This window comes from Myotis yumanensis, unplaced genomic scaffold (genome assembly GCF_028538775.1).
Source record: "Myotis yumanensis isolate MYYU_CA2020_CCGP unplaced genomic scaffold, mMyoYum1.0.hap1 SCAF_9, whole genome shotgun sequence".
Lineage (NCBI taxonomy): Eukaryota > Metazoa > Chordata > Mammalia > Chiroptera > Vespertilionidae > Myotis > Myotis yumanensis.
The window spans coordinates 56,796,665-56,814,489 of record NW_027223760.1 but is presented as its reverse complement, the minus strand read 5'-3'; the positions used below and the strand labels follow the sequence as shown (position 1 = coordinate 56,814,489).

The 17,825-nt window shown below is 41.5% G+C and overlaps 1 protein-coding gene across 1 annotated transcript in view; it reads right to left on the bottom strand.

The window, feature by feature from the left end:
• The window catches only part of BZW2 (basic leucine zipper and W2 domains 2), a 52,979-nt gene that overhangs the window by 10,057 nt on the left and 25,097 nt on the right, over positions 1–17,825 (bottom strand). The window contains exons 5-8 of the mRNA XM_070424390.1: positions 12,015–12,080; positions 8,222–8,357; positions 4,542–4,651; positions 623–793 (exon numbers count right to left, since the gene is read on the bottom strand). Of these exons, the coding sequence (XP_070280491.1) occupies positions 623–793; positions 4,542–4,651; positions 8,222–8,357; positions 12,015–12,080 (483 nt within the window). The remainder of the gene's footprint in view (positions 1–622; positions 794–4,541; positions 4,652–8,221; positions 8,358–12,014; positions 12,081–17,825) is intronic.

The window sequence follows — 17,825 nt, the reverse complement described above, 5'->3', positions numbered from 1 at the left end:
GTCAGATTACAACAGGGACAGAAAACTCGATGTTTTGTTTTCAAAGCAGATTTATTTTTAGTCCAAAAAGTAATAGGCCTCGCTCTGGCCAGGAGCTGCTGGACAACAGAGAACAAGAGAGCATCTCTGCTTCTAGGAGCAACTCTTTTCCATGCAGGGATCTCCAGGGGCCCGGCAGAGGAGGGCTCACCTGAGCCAGTCTGACTTCCTTGAGGTTTGAAAAAGGCAACCAAGCTGTTCATTTTTACTTCCAACGCTCACCTTTAAAGCTCTTGACGGATAATATCTCGGGTTTAAATAAGGCCGTTGTCCACAATTCATTCTTTAGTTATTATTTTTGATGATCTCACGCCCCATCTCAGTGAAATGTTAATTTGTAAATAAGTTGTAGGGCGCAAAGACATTTTTATATGTCATGTATCAATCCACCACTCATCGAATTATTTTCCCCTAAGAATTAAGTTGAAATGTGTACATTTATCCTCAAGTCCCACAGTATGAAATATGGGTCTGCCTAATGTCATTGCATAAAGGTCCCCTTAGGAAGGTGAAGCTTGTGCCACGTGGTCTGCATTACTCCTCAGCTCGGTGTGTCAGGAGTGAGGTCGGCCCGGTTTCTCACCTCCTTGATCGGGCATTCCTGAGACAGGCGCTCCTGCAGCTCCTTCTGCAGCTCCTTCCTGGTGCCCAGCGACTGCTGCACTCGCAGGAAGTCGGAGAGCTCCTTCAGCCCCGCGTCGGTGAAGTACTTAGCAAAGTGATCTACACTCTGTCTGTTAACGGGAAAGAGTTCCTGAGAGAGAAGAGAGGCTGTTATGCAACAAGCTATTCATATTTTAGCAAACACAGAGGACAGCATTTTAATATGAAAACAGCACTCAGAATATCTCATATTTTGGAGGAAAGAACACAGACTGGTTTTTAAAAGAATAAATCTCGGGTATATTTCTTAGGTATTTACTAAGCACTTTCTAAAATTAGGCAGTTTTTCAAAGAAAGAGAAAAAAAGCTAAGCAACTTAGATAAACTAGCTTCACTCATTTTGACCATTATTTATTTTTCTTTTACTTTAATCAAAGTATAGCATGTGTAAATACAGAACTAAACTTGCTAAATAAAATGCACATCAGACACGCTGACTTGGCCCACAGCAGAGACTGTCCTTATGAAGACCCTGTACCTTTAGGGTCTTGAATATTTGGATTGTTTTAAAGTGACAAGAAAAAGATTGAAATCATTAGGTAGCCAGCCACAAGGTGTCCTTAACTATGAATAGGCAGATCAGTTTTAATAATGCTGAGATGATATGAGCTAACATTAGAAAAATGACATTGACTATTGTCATCTCAAGGACCTCTATTCACAGACTGAGAAAATGCTATTATTCTAAAACCAGAGGCCCAATGCACGAAATTTGTGCAAAAGCCATGGCCCCTGCCTGCCACCGCTACGTCGGGCCCTCTGCCTCAGCCCCCGCCCACTGCGACTTTGTCTGGAAGGGTGTCTGGAAGGATGTCCACTCTAATTAGCATATTACACTTTTATTATTATAGATACTAGCTTGGGGACTAGAGAATTTTATTAAATCTGTTAATGACGGTGGCTCTCACATTCATGGCAAGATCTAAACTAAACCCACTCTAGCGACTTTTCAGTTCATTACATAATTTGTTGGAAAATTTAAAAAGAGCAATGATACCATTGCCACTCTTATTTTTACCTCATTTCCATTTTACCTTACACAGCTTGGCAGTCTCAGTAACACTTAGTCATGTTCTAATCCTGTGTGACTTTAACACCCAACTAAGAAATTCAGGCAATTTTCAAAGTTCTCACATTTTTCAGACTGCTACAGTCTAAAAATTAGATTTAAACCTTTATGTTGGTTTGATTTGCATATATATGGTCAATGGCTATATGGCTCCAACAGACATCTCAGTAGAAAGATCTGGACTGTCCCCATGTATAGGGACATAAGCAGATGGCTTCTAAGTTATGGCTCAAGTTTCAATATTTTAATATCATCATTCCATAGTCTCCCTTGTTGAGTCATGAGTTCAAAATGTCAGGACAGAGTTGGTGGGATTACCAAGCATGCATTCATGTTAAAGCAAACATTTCATACCAGACTGAAATTTTGTCACTGACATCTATGCTAACATTCGAAAAGTCTTTCAAATTTGGGGACGGGGACTAATTTGTTTTGAATTTCTGCTATGAATCAAGATGGGGCAGGTCTGTTGCTCATAATTGTGTAAATTTTTATAGATGACAAATTGAGCCAACGAGGTTAAGCAGTTTGACTCAGATTATGCAGCCAGAAATATTTATATATATATATATATATATAAAATTGATTTTTTACAGAGAGGGAGAGGGATAGAGTTAGAAACATCAATGAGAGAGAAACATTGATCAGCTGCCTCCTGCACACCCCCTACTGGCGATGTGCCTGCAACCAAGATACATGCCCTTGACCAGAATTGAACCTGGGACCTTTTAGTCCACAGGCCGACACTCTATCCACTGAGCCAAACCGGCTAGGGCACAGCCAGAAATATTTAAGGACAGAGCTGTGTGACCTTAAGATCAATCCTTATTCCATTATTCTGCGCTGGCATTTAATATTGCATTTAGAAAGAATGTGACTAAGAAATTTGATCTAAAATTATGTTTAGAACAATATGTCATCAAACATATTACTCATGGTTTATATATGAACTATATCCAAAGTCCTCATGAATGTTACATAATGTATTGAAACTTATCATTCAGATTAAACTGAGGCAAAATCTGTCTAAACTGTATCATGACATTTACTGTAGCCTGGTCTACTATAGCCTTGCTCTTGAGACTATTCTCAGTGCAACAGTCAGAATCATCCTGTTAGTACCCTAAATCAGTGGTCGCCAACCTTTTGGACCTCACAGACCACCAGTGGTCTGCGGACCACCGGTTGGTGACCACTGCTCCAAAGGTTTCCTTAAACCAGTGGTCGCCAACCTTTCGGACCTCATGGACCACCAGTGGTCCATGGACCATCGGTTGGTGACCGCTGCCCTAAATCACATCATGCACAAATCTGCAGAGAATTCTTCAAAGGATTCCTATCTTTTCAGAATAAAAGCCAAAGTCCTTCGATGACATGGGCTCTGATACTCCTCTGAGCTGAACTCCTATGCTCTAGCTCTTACCAAATGCTCTTGCAGTCTTCAGCATGCCATGCCTCAAAGACTTCTATATACAGAGATTTACCCCAAGTCTCTCAAGTAGGTTCCACGAGGACAAGGAACTTTAACTTTCTATCCTGCTCTCTGCTGGCTGCATAGCTTCTAGGACTGTGTTGGCCCAAAGCAGACACTCATGCTAAATGAAATCTATTGTCAGTGGCAGAAATTAACAGGAAATTAACGAGAAACTTAAATGTTTTTTTTTCTATCATATCTTAAAGACTTTAAAGACACAAGTAGGGCTATTTTAAGGCAAATTTCAAGAGACAAAGGAGTATGAAGTCATTGGAAATGCAATGAGACAATTTTAGAATTATTCCATGAATTGGCACCTTTGCATGATAGAATACATTGGAAGAGAAAACCAGCTGAGAGGCTAGGTAGGGAGAAGATGGCTGGGTGTCTTTTAATTTTAGACTTAGTCCCCAAATTGTAAAAGCAATTTCACTTGTAGAAATCTCTGCCATTTGGACAGCTGTTGCTTCTAGAAGAAAGAAATAATAGGCAGCAGATAGAAATTAGGACAAAATATCGTTCTTGACTTTTTGGGGGGAAAATCTATAATAAAAAAAAGCACAATATGCTAATTAGACCAGATATCCTTCCAGACAACCTTCCAGATGAAGCCGGGGCTGAGAGAGCCGAGGCAAGCCAGCGGGCTGCAGTGGGTGGGCGGGGCCTCCCTCTGCGAGGGAAGCCAGGGTCCCCGGTGCCGGAGGGAAGCCGGTGCCAGCAGCTGTGGGAAGGAAGGCCTACTCTTGCACGAATTTCATGCATTGGGCCTCTAGTGAAAGTATAATCAAGCAAGTGTGATAATAGGAGTTTTGAATGAACTACAATTAACTTGTTTGCTTGCTTAAGTAGCTTAGTATTTCCAATGGATCTTGGTATAAACAAGGACTGTTGTTTAAATTTTTATTTTGTCAATACAACGACATGCATTTCAGATAAGTGTTATTCAACTCTAACCCAACATATCATAAACGTCTAATTAGGTGGGCTTGATGTACTATAGGAAAAATTCAAATTTCTATAGTTACTAGTTAAAAAAGAAAGTGTTCTGATAAATGTTAACACTATGTCAACACACTTCCAAATTTGAAAGTTTGTTTTCTTTGAGTCTTTAATCATTTCATTTATAAAAGAAAGATTAAATTGGAATTAGTTTCTATCTACCATAACATAGAAATAAGAGGAACCATGCTTCCACTCAGCACAGACCCGGCTTTTTGGCCATGCACTATACTGCAGATCCTGCCAGGCCATGCCGGAGGATGAAGCAGGCAACACCTTTGTCCAGATAAGACTTACAAGCAGCCTCTTGTCTAAGTTGGCTTTTCTCAAAGAAGAGGTAACAGAGTTGGCATCTTTTTCTGCCATCCAGGCTTTAAAAAGCTTGACAGCAAATGAGGCCGCAATGCCTGTTTAAAAAAGAGAGAGTTTAGTTGCTTTTATAAGTAAAACCCCTTGTGATGATGGTCAAGGCAACATTTCTCATCAGGATTCCAGAAATGAGTAAATAACTCCACGACTTGACTTGGTGCAAAGGAAACATGGATACATCTCTAGGCACAGTGCCATTCAGTGCTAAAAACGGAGCTTTTTCATTTTTGAACACTTTAAAAAAGTTACAATATTTTTCAAAGTTGAACTTCCTAATTCCAATCTAGTATAACTATAAATTATTATTTTTGGTCAAAACCGGACTTAAAACCAAGTACTTCCTAGTATTTTTGCCTGCATATATCGCCCTGTGGTTCACCAATATTTCATGTTTATAACAGTGATCCTGAGGTACAACAAATAAATCATGAGACATAAAATTAAAATGTCAACTAATTTGCTGATAAATGACACCAGTAAAAGAGAATTAGCAGCAGCAGATATAAAGCTATAAACACACATCATTTACAATTGTACTTTTTGTAAAAAGCATTTTAAAATATTCACGAATTTACCCGGCCAGTGTTGCTCAGTGGTGAGTGTTGCCCCATGAACAAAGAGGTCCCCTGTTCAATTCCCAGCCAGAGCACATGCCTGGGTTTTGGGCTCGGTCCTCACTGAGGTTGTGCAGGAAGCAGCAGATTAATGTCTCTCTCACTGATGTTTCTATCTTTCTATCCCTCTCCCTTCTTCTCTCTCTAAAATCAATTTAAAAATATTCGTGAATTAAGCTATAAAAATATTAATGCTGTTGAGTTGAATTCTCAATATTTTAAGATATTTCTAAAATATCTATGTTAATCAGGAAACCACTCGAATAGATATCCATATTTAAATTGGGATTTATTTCCTAATATAAACAATCAGATAATTAGAAGATAGCTCTTCTGTGAAAACTTCAAATTTCTAAATTAATGTTCCTTTTTTATAATGAAGAATTAAGGTGCAGTTGAAATATTAAGCTGATTTTTCTGAATTGCAGGCTTTATTATTGCTGTTGGCCTAAGCAGACTCAATTACCATTTCCTCTTGCCTAAGAGAATTCCCATTTGCTCAAGCCAGGTGAATTCTACTAATCTAAGTCCTGGCATTACCTCCTTCTGCAATGATTAGCTTAGTGACCTCAGCTTAAGCTCATCTGCCCAAAGCATCCCCCTGGCAACTACTACAGGGCTGAAACTGATCACGTGGCCAATTTCAGCCAATCAGCAGAAGGCAAGATAATTTATTTTATTATCCTATATCCACTGAACCTGACTGGGAAGCATGTGCCACACATAACTGTACCAGACTTCTTTTGATGACCAGGAAACCATCCTTGGGGTGAAATTGATGCTACAGATAGTAATGAGGAAGAATGAAGGAAAATGCCCCAGTCCTAAATAATACTGCTGTTCACCCTGAAGTCTGCTATACTTTTTTGTTGTTAATCCTCATCAGAGGATCTTTTCCATTGATTTTTTTTAGAAAGAATGGAAGGGAGGTAGGGTGGGGAGAGAGAAAAACATTGACATGAGAGAGACACATTGATAGGTTGCCTCCCCCATGTGCCTCAATTGTGGGATCCAATCCAAAATCCTGGTATGCAGCACTCTAACCACTGAGCAGCATCAGCCAGGGCAAGTCTGCCATATTTTTATACTGATTGTTACATAAGAATTATGTCCTTATAAACGAATTCGGGCCCCATCTTCCAGTTACTTGCAGGTAAATACATTCAATTGCTCTATCATTTATGCAGACACTAACTTTACCAAATTTTCATTTGAATATCAGAGTAATGGAGCACCCTCCCACCCCATCCCAATTATGGCCATGACTATAATACATATCTTATAAGCTGGAGAATTTTATGTTCTAAACTTGTTGACATGGATTTTTAATACTTGATTAGTTCATAAAGTCAATATAAAATTTAATATAAATGTTTGCAATTAAATTGTTTAAAATGGCAGATGATGTAATGTGTGTTCTAAGTAAGAAAAGAAAGCATGCTTGAAATCAGGAGTCCAACATCTAGGCTTGAACCTTTAACACTGCATTAAAAGTGGCTCTTGGTGGGAAAGTTGGAGAAATCTCTTTGTATTAGAGATTCTATCTGGTGGAATGACCTAATCCCCCTTAGCCATTTGTTGGGTGAGAGACTGGCAAAAAGGTGTGACTTAATCCTTTCCTATTTAATAAGTGGAGTTTAATCCTTTAATTTCTAAAGATGGTGGAGTATAAAGAAAAACCATGTCACTTCCATAGCAAAGGTATTTTTCTTCTCCTTCCCTACCCCACTAAAATTTTAGTATAAAAATTTTCGAATATACAGAAAAGCTGAACAAATTCAACAATAAAAGTCACATATACTCATCTAGATTCTAAGCTGTTAACATTTTGCCAAAGTTGGTTTATCCCATGTCTGTCCATCTATCCATGTAATAATTTAATTTTTTGATATGTTTCAAAAGAAGTTAGGTTTTTAATACAACCAGAAAGACAATCCTTTTCTGCTATAAGGGCTAAAATAATCTGATGTAATTATATTTACTGTTTACATTTTGTTGTGTTTTTCTAGTGAATTCTCTTCAGAGAACTACTTTAAAATGTTATACTATCAACAATACAATTACAGAGTCTGAACTGTTATAAATCTGAACTGCTTTAAGCTGAAAAACACAGAGAACCTATTCTTTCCTTGGAAACTACAAACCTTTTCACTGCGGGCATGAATGAGGCTGGATTTCACATTTATAAGAGAAAAACTTTAAGCTCTAAGAAGAAACAGATGTTTTCATAAAAACTCTTCTAATTTATTTTTAAATAACTCTTTGTTTTGTGTTCTATTATAACTTGAAAATCATTATCCTCCTATATAAAAAAAAAAGCCCACTTTTGTTTTATTCTATAACCAAGTAATTGTATGTCTGTCTGTCAAACTCTTAATGCCTTAACATGAAAGCTAAGTTCTGATGCAGCCATCTGGACTTTCAAAACAAACACAATCAATGTCTTAAAAATGTGCTCAAAGTGGACATCTCAGCACAAGCTCTGGAGGTAACAGCCGAGAAGCAAGGTCCTCATCAGGGAAGTAGCAGCCTGGGGGCATTTGGGAAAGTGAAGGGGCATTTTTGGCTGTTGTACTAAAGGAGGCGGTGCTATAGGCTGGCATTTTGTGTCTGAGGGCAAAAAGGTTAAATGTCCAAGAAAGCACAAATGAATCCTGCACAATGAAGCATTGTCCCAAAAAATATGCCAGTAGCGTGTAAGTTGAAAAAAGTAGTTTGGACCAAATCAATTTCAGGGTATTTGTCCAAGGCATTGAGTGTTACACCAAAAATCCTGGTTTATTACTAGTTTTTATTTGTCTTTGTTTAGGTGTGCAGATTTTTTGTTCAATTTTCTAATACACATGTACAATTCTCTTATTTTTTAAGACACCGATCATGCACATTCTCTTACATGGGAGAGGGGAGGATACAAAAAGAGGTACTGACATTTTTCTAAATATCTGCGGCTTTCCTTCCCCATCTGACAGGTAAGAAAAACATGAGAGCAATTACCTTCTTTGACTAAGTTGTCGGTGAAGAGACTGGTGAGGATGGTGGGAGGAAGGGTGCCGTTGCCTAGCAGGATCCCCGACAGCATTGCCAACTTTGTCTGCTCTGTTTCAGTAAAGGCTTTAAGGAAGAGGAGAAGCTGTGGGTCAAACAAAAGAAACCATGTCTATAAAGCAAAGGACTAATGGGCAAAGAGCACACAGAATGCACATCCATGGTACACAACCAGCAGGTCCTGTGCAAGGCAAAGTCCTCATGCATTGGAAACACATGGGGATGTTTGATTACCAGTTGGATACTAGAAAGAGTGACTTTAGCAGGCATAGTTCCTTTCTTCCAAGTTCACTTACATATAACTATAGATAACATTCACGGGAAGGAAGAGAGACATTTGGAGAACAGTGTGAATAGTTACATAAATAATTTACATTTGACTTTTTGTACATTACATAATGAGAGTAATGTTTTCTGAAATACATTACTGTCACATTTTTCCCCCCACTTCTTTGGGTCGCCCCCCTCTCCCCCCCTCATCTACCTACTTCTTTGGGTTTGTTAAAGCAAAACAAATAAATGAAAACTAGGAAAGAGTCCATAAGCTTTGACATCCTGCATACACTTTTTCTGAGTTCACATCATATATACTCTTCAATAGAAGACTGTTGAGTGAGAAAGGGGTTTTCAAAGTTCTTGCTGCTCTATTAAAAATAACAAGATTCACACTTGGTATTTCTTGGGTCCTGCAGGTGTACCACCAGCCCTGGTGATGAGCTAATGGAGGACATGCCGTAAAGAAAAGTTCCTGACCGGTAAGAGGCTTCTGATGTGAGGTGGAAAGAGCAATTTGGAGAGGTAATTAAAAAAGTAACAATCCCAGAAAGGCTGCAGGGAAGCCAAGACCCTCCTCATTATGAACTGCAAGAGTACTGAGTCTGTGGACCGCTCTCCCCTTGCTCCTGACCCACCTCCGCCTAGAGCTTTGACTGTGTCCCCGGGGTTTTTCCACCGTTTCATCAGTCCTTAGGCATGCCACTCAGCTCCCCAGGGCTCAATATCACTATCCGGCCCTGCCGACTTGTTCATTACTTGGCTCCAATGAAAAGTTACTGGCACCAATTTAAGCTTAAGTGCCAATGAAGTTCCATTAGTTCTGTGTGGTGGGTATGGCAATATTAATTTACTATCCCTAACAGTTAAAGGATTATTACATTACAAAAAGGTTATGTGACTCTCCAAATATTTATATTGTGAATAAGTGGCAGAAATGGAATCAAACCAGTCCATTTCACCTCAATTTATGCCTGTTCAAGTGTTGATGAATTAAAATGAAGTCACCTTCTAAGTTCACAAGAAAACAGGAGTGAGGGATGAGAGCATGAATGGTTAAAGCTCCAGGGAGCACCAGAAATGGGCAGGATAAACACTGACAAAATCACAGACACTTTAGATCCATCTTGAGTAGGATTCAAGTGAATAATGTAAAATGGCTTCCAAAATAAAAATGTTAACACTACTTGTTTAAAGACATTAATATACCTATATTCATTAAAAATATTCCATTACAACAAAATGGTGCAAAAGTTAGATCATTCTTTTAAAATTAATATTCACATTGCTCAATTCTATTAATCAATATTAAATTCATATGCTGCATATATTGCAGTAGCATTTTTATTAAAACATAGAATACTGTGAAATATAAATCATTCTTGAAAGCATATTCATTACATGAATGAAATAATTAAGGAAGTTTTCACGGCTGAAATGAGCTAAGGCAAGTAAAAACATGAGTGATATTATTAGACAAAGCAGTAAGATGTTTAATTTATCTGAATACTTTACATCATTTTTTCATCACATTCATTTCTACTTAATCAAGCACTCATTTTTCTAAGCATCTAGCAATATAATGGATCACATGCCTTTCCATTTAAATTTTTCATATTAAAAAAGCAATACTGCCAGTAGAATAAAATCTAACAAAGAATAACATAAAAATGTAAAAAACCTCCTCTCTATTCATACTCCTTTAGAATTCACATTAACTCTGAATGTCCGTATATTACAAATAACAATATGTATAGTACAGGTTGCTTTTACTGAACTGTACATTGATAATAACTAAAACTAGCAGAGTGGACTAGCTACTCTTCTGACAGTTTATGTGTATTAATATCTACAACAGCCTTGATCTTTACTTTACAGAAAGGGAAACAGAGGCACAAAAAATTAAGTGATTTGCCAAGGTTAAACTAGTACCAATGGTTGCTCTGCACCTTGCTATTTCATTTAACAATCTATCATGTACATTTTCTCCAATCAATTCATGTGGCTATGCCTCATTCTTTGAAATACTGCATAGTATGCCCCTGTATAGAGTTACCATAATTTAATCAGATGCCCACCAATGCACATTTAGGTAATTCCTCAATACTGTGATGAACACCTTTAAGCATATAGTTTTTGGTATCCTTGCTGAAGGACTCATAAATAGAAAGTTGGGTCGTTGAGAATGTTAATTAAAAAAAAAATGATTTTACAGCCCAAATGTTTTTCATTATATATAGAACCACTTTGAACAGGAAGAAGCAGTAAAGTAAATAGCAAAATAGATGTTATGGTTCCTTTATAATTTAGGCAGATGTCTAAAACTGGAAACAATGACAAAGAAACATACAAATTTGTAACAAGTTAATATAGTGACTGCTACATATAAACACAGAGGAACTACAAATTGAAGAGGGAACATGCTGCAATTACTGAAAAAGAGGACTTTTTAATAAGGTGCTACTATCTATTTCACTACTCACTGGAGGCCAGTCACTATGTTAAGCACTTTATATGTTACTAGAGCAGTGATGGTGAACCTATGACACACGTGTCAGAGGTGACACGCGAACTCATTTTTTGGGTTGATTTTTCTTTGCTAAATGGCATTTAAATATATAAAATAAATATCAAAAATATAAGTCTTTGTTTTACTATGGTTGCAAATATCAAAAAATTTCTATATGTGACACAGCACCAGAGTTAAGTGAGGGTTTTTCAAAATGCTGACACGCCGAGCTCAAAAGGTTCGCCATCACTGTACTAGAGGCCCAGTGCATGGATTCGTGCACCGGTGGGGTCCCTCAGCCTGGCCTGCAGGGATCAGGCCAAAACCGGCAGTCTGACATCCCCCAAGGGGTCCCGGAGTGTGAGAGGGTGCTCTGCAAAGTTGCTGTCACTCGGCAGCTCCTGCGTTGAGTGTCTGCCCCCTGGTGGTCAGTGCACGTCATAGCTACTGAACGGTTGGCAGGTCGCTTAGGCTTTTATATATATAGATATCATTTATTCCCACAATTACCATAAGGTTTGCAATCTTGTTACAGCTATTTTGCAGATGAGAAAAATCACTGAGATTTACTCCTATACATTATCTCCAAAATGTGTTTTATCCCTTTTGCTAAAGTGTATTTTTTAAATTTAAGAAATTTACTGAGTATTAGCTGCTGTGCAGTGCTATTTCATATACTTCAACTAATTATATCACCTTATCTTGATTCCTCCCTGGATATATTTATTTTTCTTGCATATTTCTGTTTTTTATTTTAAGCTCTGTAAGGCCAGAGATCATATTCTATAAAACTTCCTATTGAACAAAGCATGCTTATATTAAATATGCATAAAAAATCTAGGCTAATCATGTATTTCTTCCTATAGGTATTAGCTAATGATTTGTTATAGTCATTCATTCATTCAACAAACATTTAATAAAAAAACTTAAACAAATAAGACATTACATTTGAATTTTTACCTTTTTCATTGCATCCTCAAAAGCCTTTTCCAAATACTTATATCTCCTGATGAGTTTATTGAAGACCTAAACATAAAAGAGAACCATTCAATATTTTGCAAACAATTTTAAAAGGCAATAGGAGGAGGTGTAGAAACTCACTCAAACCACAACATAGATCTACAATAAAAAATGTGTATTTAAACATACTCATGCTGTGATATGAGAACTATAAGCATTTCAAAGGAGTTATACTGGTCTAGGGGGAAAAACAGCATCAAAATGTACATGTTAAATACAATAAATTCATTGAAGAATATAACAGGTGAGCAACCAAAAATAACTTTGATGAAAAAGTAAATAAATAATTTTAAAACTGTGAGATGCAGAGATTGAAACAACTGAAATGTGCAGTCCATGTGGGATTAACATGTCACCTGCCATCCCTTTAGTACAAATTAAATTAAGCTATAAAAACAAATAAAAGTATTTCCTTGAAATTCCGTAAGTCATAGGCAATAGAGTATAATCTGAAGAATGTGTTTAAAAATATCCTGTAGGAATTTGTTACGAAATCCAGTATTTGAACAAATTGGGAAATATAAATACAACTATTTTTAAGTAAAATATCAACTCTGAATGAAGGGGGTTACATATATCATCACATAGATGGTAGGTATGCTGGCAAGGAGATCAGAGATCAGGGGAGCTTATACTCTATGTAGACACAAACATGTTTTTAGCAGATGAGCAAACTTGTTTTTACTTAATGGCAAAAAAGGATTACTGACCACCACAATCCAGTTAGAACTCTCCGACAAGGTATATAACTGTGTCAGTGGAATTCTAGACTGTTTTTTAAGTGGAGTGATGCTTGTTATTGGACTGAATGTTTGTGTTCTCCTCAAACTCATATGCTGAAGCTCTCTTAGTTGTGACTGCATTTGGACATAGGGACTTTAGGAGGTGGTTAAATGAAGTCCTAAGGGGTTGGCCCTAATCTGATAGAACTTATAAGAGCCAGAAAGAACACCTCACTAGAAAGCAAATCAGCTAGCACCTTGAACTTCTCAGACTTCCAAACTGAGCAATAAAATTCTGTTCTTTAAGTCACCCAATCTTATATAGCTATAACAGCTCAATAAGACTATACAATGCTCTTATTTAAGTAGGGTTTTATAAATACTACTAAAGGCCCAGAGCACGAATTCGTGCACAGGTGGGGTCCGGCCGGCTTGTCCTGGGCCGGCCAGGAGGAGAGGCTGCAGGTGGTTGGCCAGCGGCCCTGCCCCTGATTGAACTTCCGGTCAAGGAGACAATTTGCATATTAGCTTTCTATTATATAGGATTTTGATAACTGTGAAAATGATTCCTGCATCTAATTCCTTTCTCTTACATCCACATAATATATTTTCATCTAAAACTTTCAGTGTTTATTCCATAATAATACAGTCAAGACAGGGTCCAAGAGTAAATATTACAGTGCTGCCCTTTATGGGGAAAGAATAATGGCCCAGGCATGGGATTGAGGAGTATTTTTCGTTCAGGCCTTCTTATCTTTGTTTCCCAGTGGAACTCAATTAGCAAATAATACACCTTGTGACTTGCGTGAATTTAATTCTAACAAAAGTTCTGTGAGGAAGATAAGGTGGGCATTAATGTGATATTAGGCAGATCCAGGAACTGCTACTAAGTATGAGAGCAGGAACAGAATTCAGAAATTCTGGTCCTTAGTGAACTATATTTATTTGATAAACCAAAGGCTGAGCGGGAAATAGAAAAGTCCAGTTTTTGAATTGAATACATTTGCTTCAGTACACACCTGCTCAGGGCTCTGTAGGCAATTCACATACAGAGGAGAAACAAAGATTTTTTAACCTCACTCAAGGATATTTTACTTTTTCCATTGATTTTTTTTTTTTAGAAAGAGTGAAAGGAAGGGAGGGGGTTGGTGGACAGAGAGATAAACATTGATGCAAGAGACATTTCAATTGGTTGCCTCCTGTTGGCACCCCGACCTGGACCAGGGATCGAGTCTGCAACCCAGTTATGTGCCATTGATGGGCAATCAAACCCACAACCCTTTGGTCCAAGGGCTGACGCTCTAACCACTTAACAAAACTGGCCAGGGCCCACTCAATCCTTAAAACTATTTTTAAGTTATCTGTTACATATTTCTTATATATAAAAAGGAAAGAAATACCTTGGCTAAAATGCCATGTAGTTGGAATCATTTTTTGAAGTTAAAATTCTTAGTGGCCACATATCTCATATTAGTTGGCTTAGCATGCCTTTCGCATTTTAATAACCAAAGTAAAGACAGTTTCTAGCATCTGAAATCCAGTCACTTAGTTGTCAGTAAGTCCAATGGCCTTTTTCATGAATATATTGAAATGTGTATAACAAGACTTGGGTGATCTTGGACTCAACCACAACATATAGTTGGGAATAAGAAGTGACTCTTAAGAAGGGTCCAAGATAGGAGACAGGAGAACCAAGATGGCGGCGTAGGGAGCGGACCTGTGTGTGCTGCTCTCTCACAGCATCATTGAAACTATCAACTATGAAGTAAACAACCGCCACTCAGAACCATGGGGAAGTTGGCCCAGTGGGAGATCTACAACTGGAGGAAAAGAAAGAAGCGCAGTGAGACTGAGTGGGAGCTACGGAGGCACCAAAACCAGAGGTACGCAGTCACACGCCACGCGGGCTGCAAATGGATTCTCGGTTTTTTACGAACCCTCGAATCCTCTGGGCTTGCTCGGGGCGGGTCTCTGAGGCCCCAGATCCCACAGGGAGAGGCGGCCACGGCCTTGCAGTGGTCGGAGAGCGAGGGAAGCTCTGACACGCGGCTGCTCGCCGGCACCGAGGGACAAGAAGTCCTGGTGTCCCGGGAAGGCGAGGGGCGAGGAGACGCCGCCATCGCTATTTCCTCCATGCTGGCGACTCCCTGTGACCCCGCCCTACCCTCAGGGCTGTGCCAGAGGCACAAGAGGGAATGACTGTGCTTTTACAAACTCTCAAATCCGCTGAGCTGGTTCGGGCGGGTCTCTGAGGCCCCAGGCCCCAAGGCGAGAGACAGCATGGCCTTCCAGCGGTCAGAAAGCGAGGGAGGCTCTGGCGCTTGGCTGCTCGCCGGCACTGGGGGACGCAAAGTCCTGGAGTCCTGGATAGGCAAGGGGCCGCTGAGTCTCCGCCTCGGCGACTCCCTGTGACCCCGCCCTACGCAATTTACATTCCCATCTGGGCTGTGCCAGACTCAAGTAGAAATGCCTTTGCTTCTGCAAACTTTCAAATCCACTGAGCTGGTTCAGGCGGGATCATGAAGCACCAGACCCTACGGGGAGAGGCAGCACGGCCTTGCAGCCATCAGAAAGCGAGGGAGACTCTGTTGCACAGCTGCTCGCTGGCACTGGGGGACACAAAGCCCTGGCAGAGATTCAAGGGGCCGCGGAGACTCAGCCAGTGCTATTTGCTCCGCCATGGCGACTCCCTGAGTTTCAGCCCTAATCAATTTACATCCCCATCCAAGCTGTGCCAGGTGCACAAAAAGACCCACCTGCGCTTTTGCAGCCTATCCCAACAAATTGCAGACTTCAACTGCTCGCAGCCATGAGAGACACACTCAAGAAGCAGACCCAGGAGAACCAGGATGGCGGCATAAGGAAGAGACCTGTGCGTGCTACCTCACACAACAACATCGAAACTACCAAATATCAGACAAACACCTATCATACAGAACCATGGGAAAGTTGGCCCAGTGGAAGCTCTACAACTGGAAGGAGAGAAAGAACATTGAGACTGAGTAGGATGTGACACCAAGTACAGAGCCCAACCCAACAAACTGCAGATTTCAACTCCTCGCATAGAAAGAAGCGCATTGAGACTGAGTAGGATGTGCAGAGGCACCAAGTACAGAGCCCATCCCAGCAGGCTGCAGATTTCAGCTCCTTGCATCTGGGAGGGACGCAATCGGGGGGCAGAGTCGGGTCCGGGGCCGGCCAGGGCTGGGCCTGACTCGGCCGGCACTGTGGAACTGCTGTACCAGCAAGTGCACAAACATGCCCACTGGTCCCAGTCTCTTGTGGGGCGCTGGGGGACAGCAGACAGGCAGTCTGTGCACTTGGTGGAGGGCAGGAGTGCTGGATGTTCAACCACCAGGAACGCCTGGAGATTTTGTCTGGTGGGGAGCCGCCGGCAGGGGACAGAGGGCCAAACTTCCTGTTTCCCCGGTAAGGCTGGGATGGCGCTGGTGAGGTCGGGATGGCCCCGGTGAGGTTGAAACGGTCCCGGTGTGGTAGGGACGACCCCAGTCAGGTCGAAACGGCGCCCGTGAGGTAGGGACGACCCCAGTCAGGTCGAAACGGCCCCGGTGTGGTAGGGACGACCCCGGTGAGGTTGAAACGGCCCCCGTGAGGTAGGGACGACCCCGGTGAGGTTGAAACAGCCCCGGTGTGGTAGGGACAACCCCGGTCAGGTTGAAACGGCCCCCGTGAGGTAGGGACAACCCTGGTCAGGTCGAAACGGCCCCGGTGTGGTAGGGACAACCCCGGTCAGGTTGAAACGGCCCCCGTGAGGTAGGGACGACCCCGGTGAGGTTGAAACGGCCCCCGTGAGGTAGGGACGACCCCGGTGAGGTTGAAACAGCCCGCGTGAGGTAGGGACGACCCTGGTCAGGTCGGAACGGCCCCGGTGTGGTAGGGACAACCCCGGTCAGGTTGAAACGGCCCCGGTGTGGTAGGGTCAGGTTGAAACGGCCCCGGTGTGGTAGGGACGACCCCAGTGAGGTTGAAACAGCCCCCGTGAGGTAGGGACGACCCTGGTCAGGTCGAAACGGCCCCGGTGTGGTAGGGACAACCCCGGTCAGGTTGAAACAGCCCCGGTGTGGTAGGGACAACCCCGGTCAGGTTGAAACAGCCCCGGTGTGGTAGGGACAACCCCGGTGAGGTTGAAACGGCCCCCGTGAGGTAGGGACGACCCTGGTCAGGTCGAAACGGCCCCGGTGTGGTAGGGACAACCCCGGTCAGGTTGAAACGGCCCCCGTGAGGTAGGGACGACCCCGGTGAGGTTGAAATGGCCCCCGTGAGGTAGGGACGACCCTGGTCAGGTCGAAACGGCCCCGGTGTGGTAGGGACAACCCCGGTCAGGTTGAAACGGCCCCGGTGTGGTAGGGACAACCCCAGTTAGGTTGAAATGGCCCCGGTGTGGTAGGGACGACCCCGGTGAGGTTGAAACGGCCCCCGTGAGGTTGGGACGACCCCGGTGAGGTTGAAACGGCCCCCGTGAGGTAGGGACGACCCCGGTGAGGTTGAAACGGCCCTGGTGAGGCTCAGACAGCCCTGGTGAGGTTGAGACTACTCCAGTGAGGTTGGGACAAATAAAGGGGACCAGTATGGACTGATGAACAAGGGTAGATACAGAAGCAGAGCAACATTGAACAGAATGTTAAACTACAGTGGGAAGCCTGGGGAGGGTTGCGGGGGGGGATTAAGAGACCAACTGAAGGACTTATATGCATGCATATAAGATTAACCAATGGACACAAGACACGGGGCGGGGGGTAGGGGCCGGGGGAATGTCAAGGGGGGGAAAAAAGGAGACATATGTAATACTCTTTGTAATACTTTAAGAAATAAAAATTATAAAAAAAAACAAAACAAAACAAAACAAAACAAAAAAAAAAGAAGGGTCCAAGATAGAATCAGAATAGGAACACACCAATTCTAAGTGGCTAATCATGCTGTCTTCAGCTTTAGAAGATAATGTTGTTTCTTACATTCTTACCACTTCCTGGCCCTCACTAGGGCCTAAAGACTTAACTTTTTCACCAAT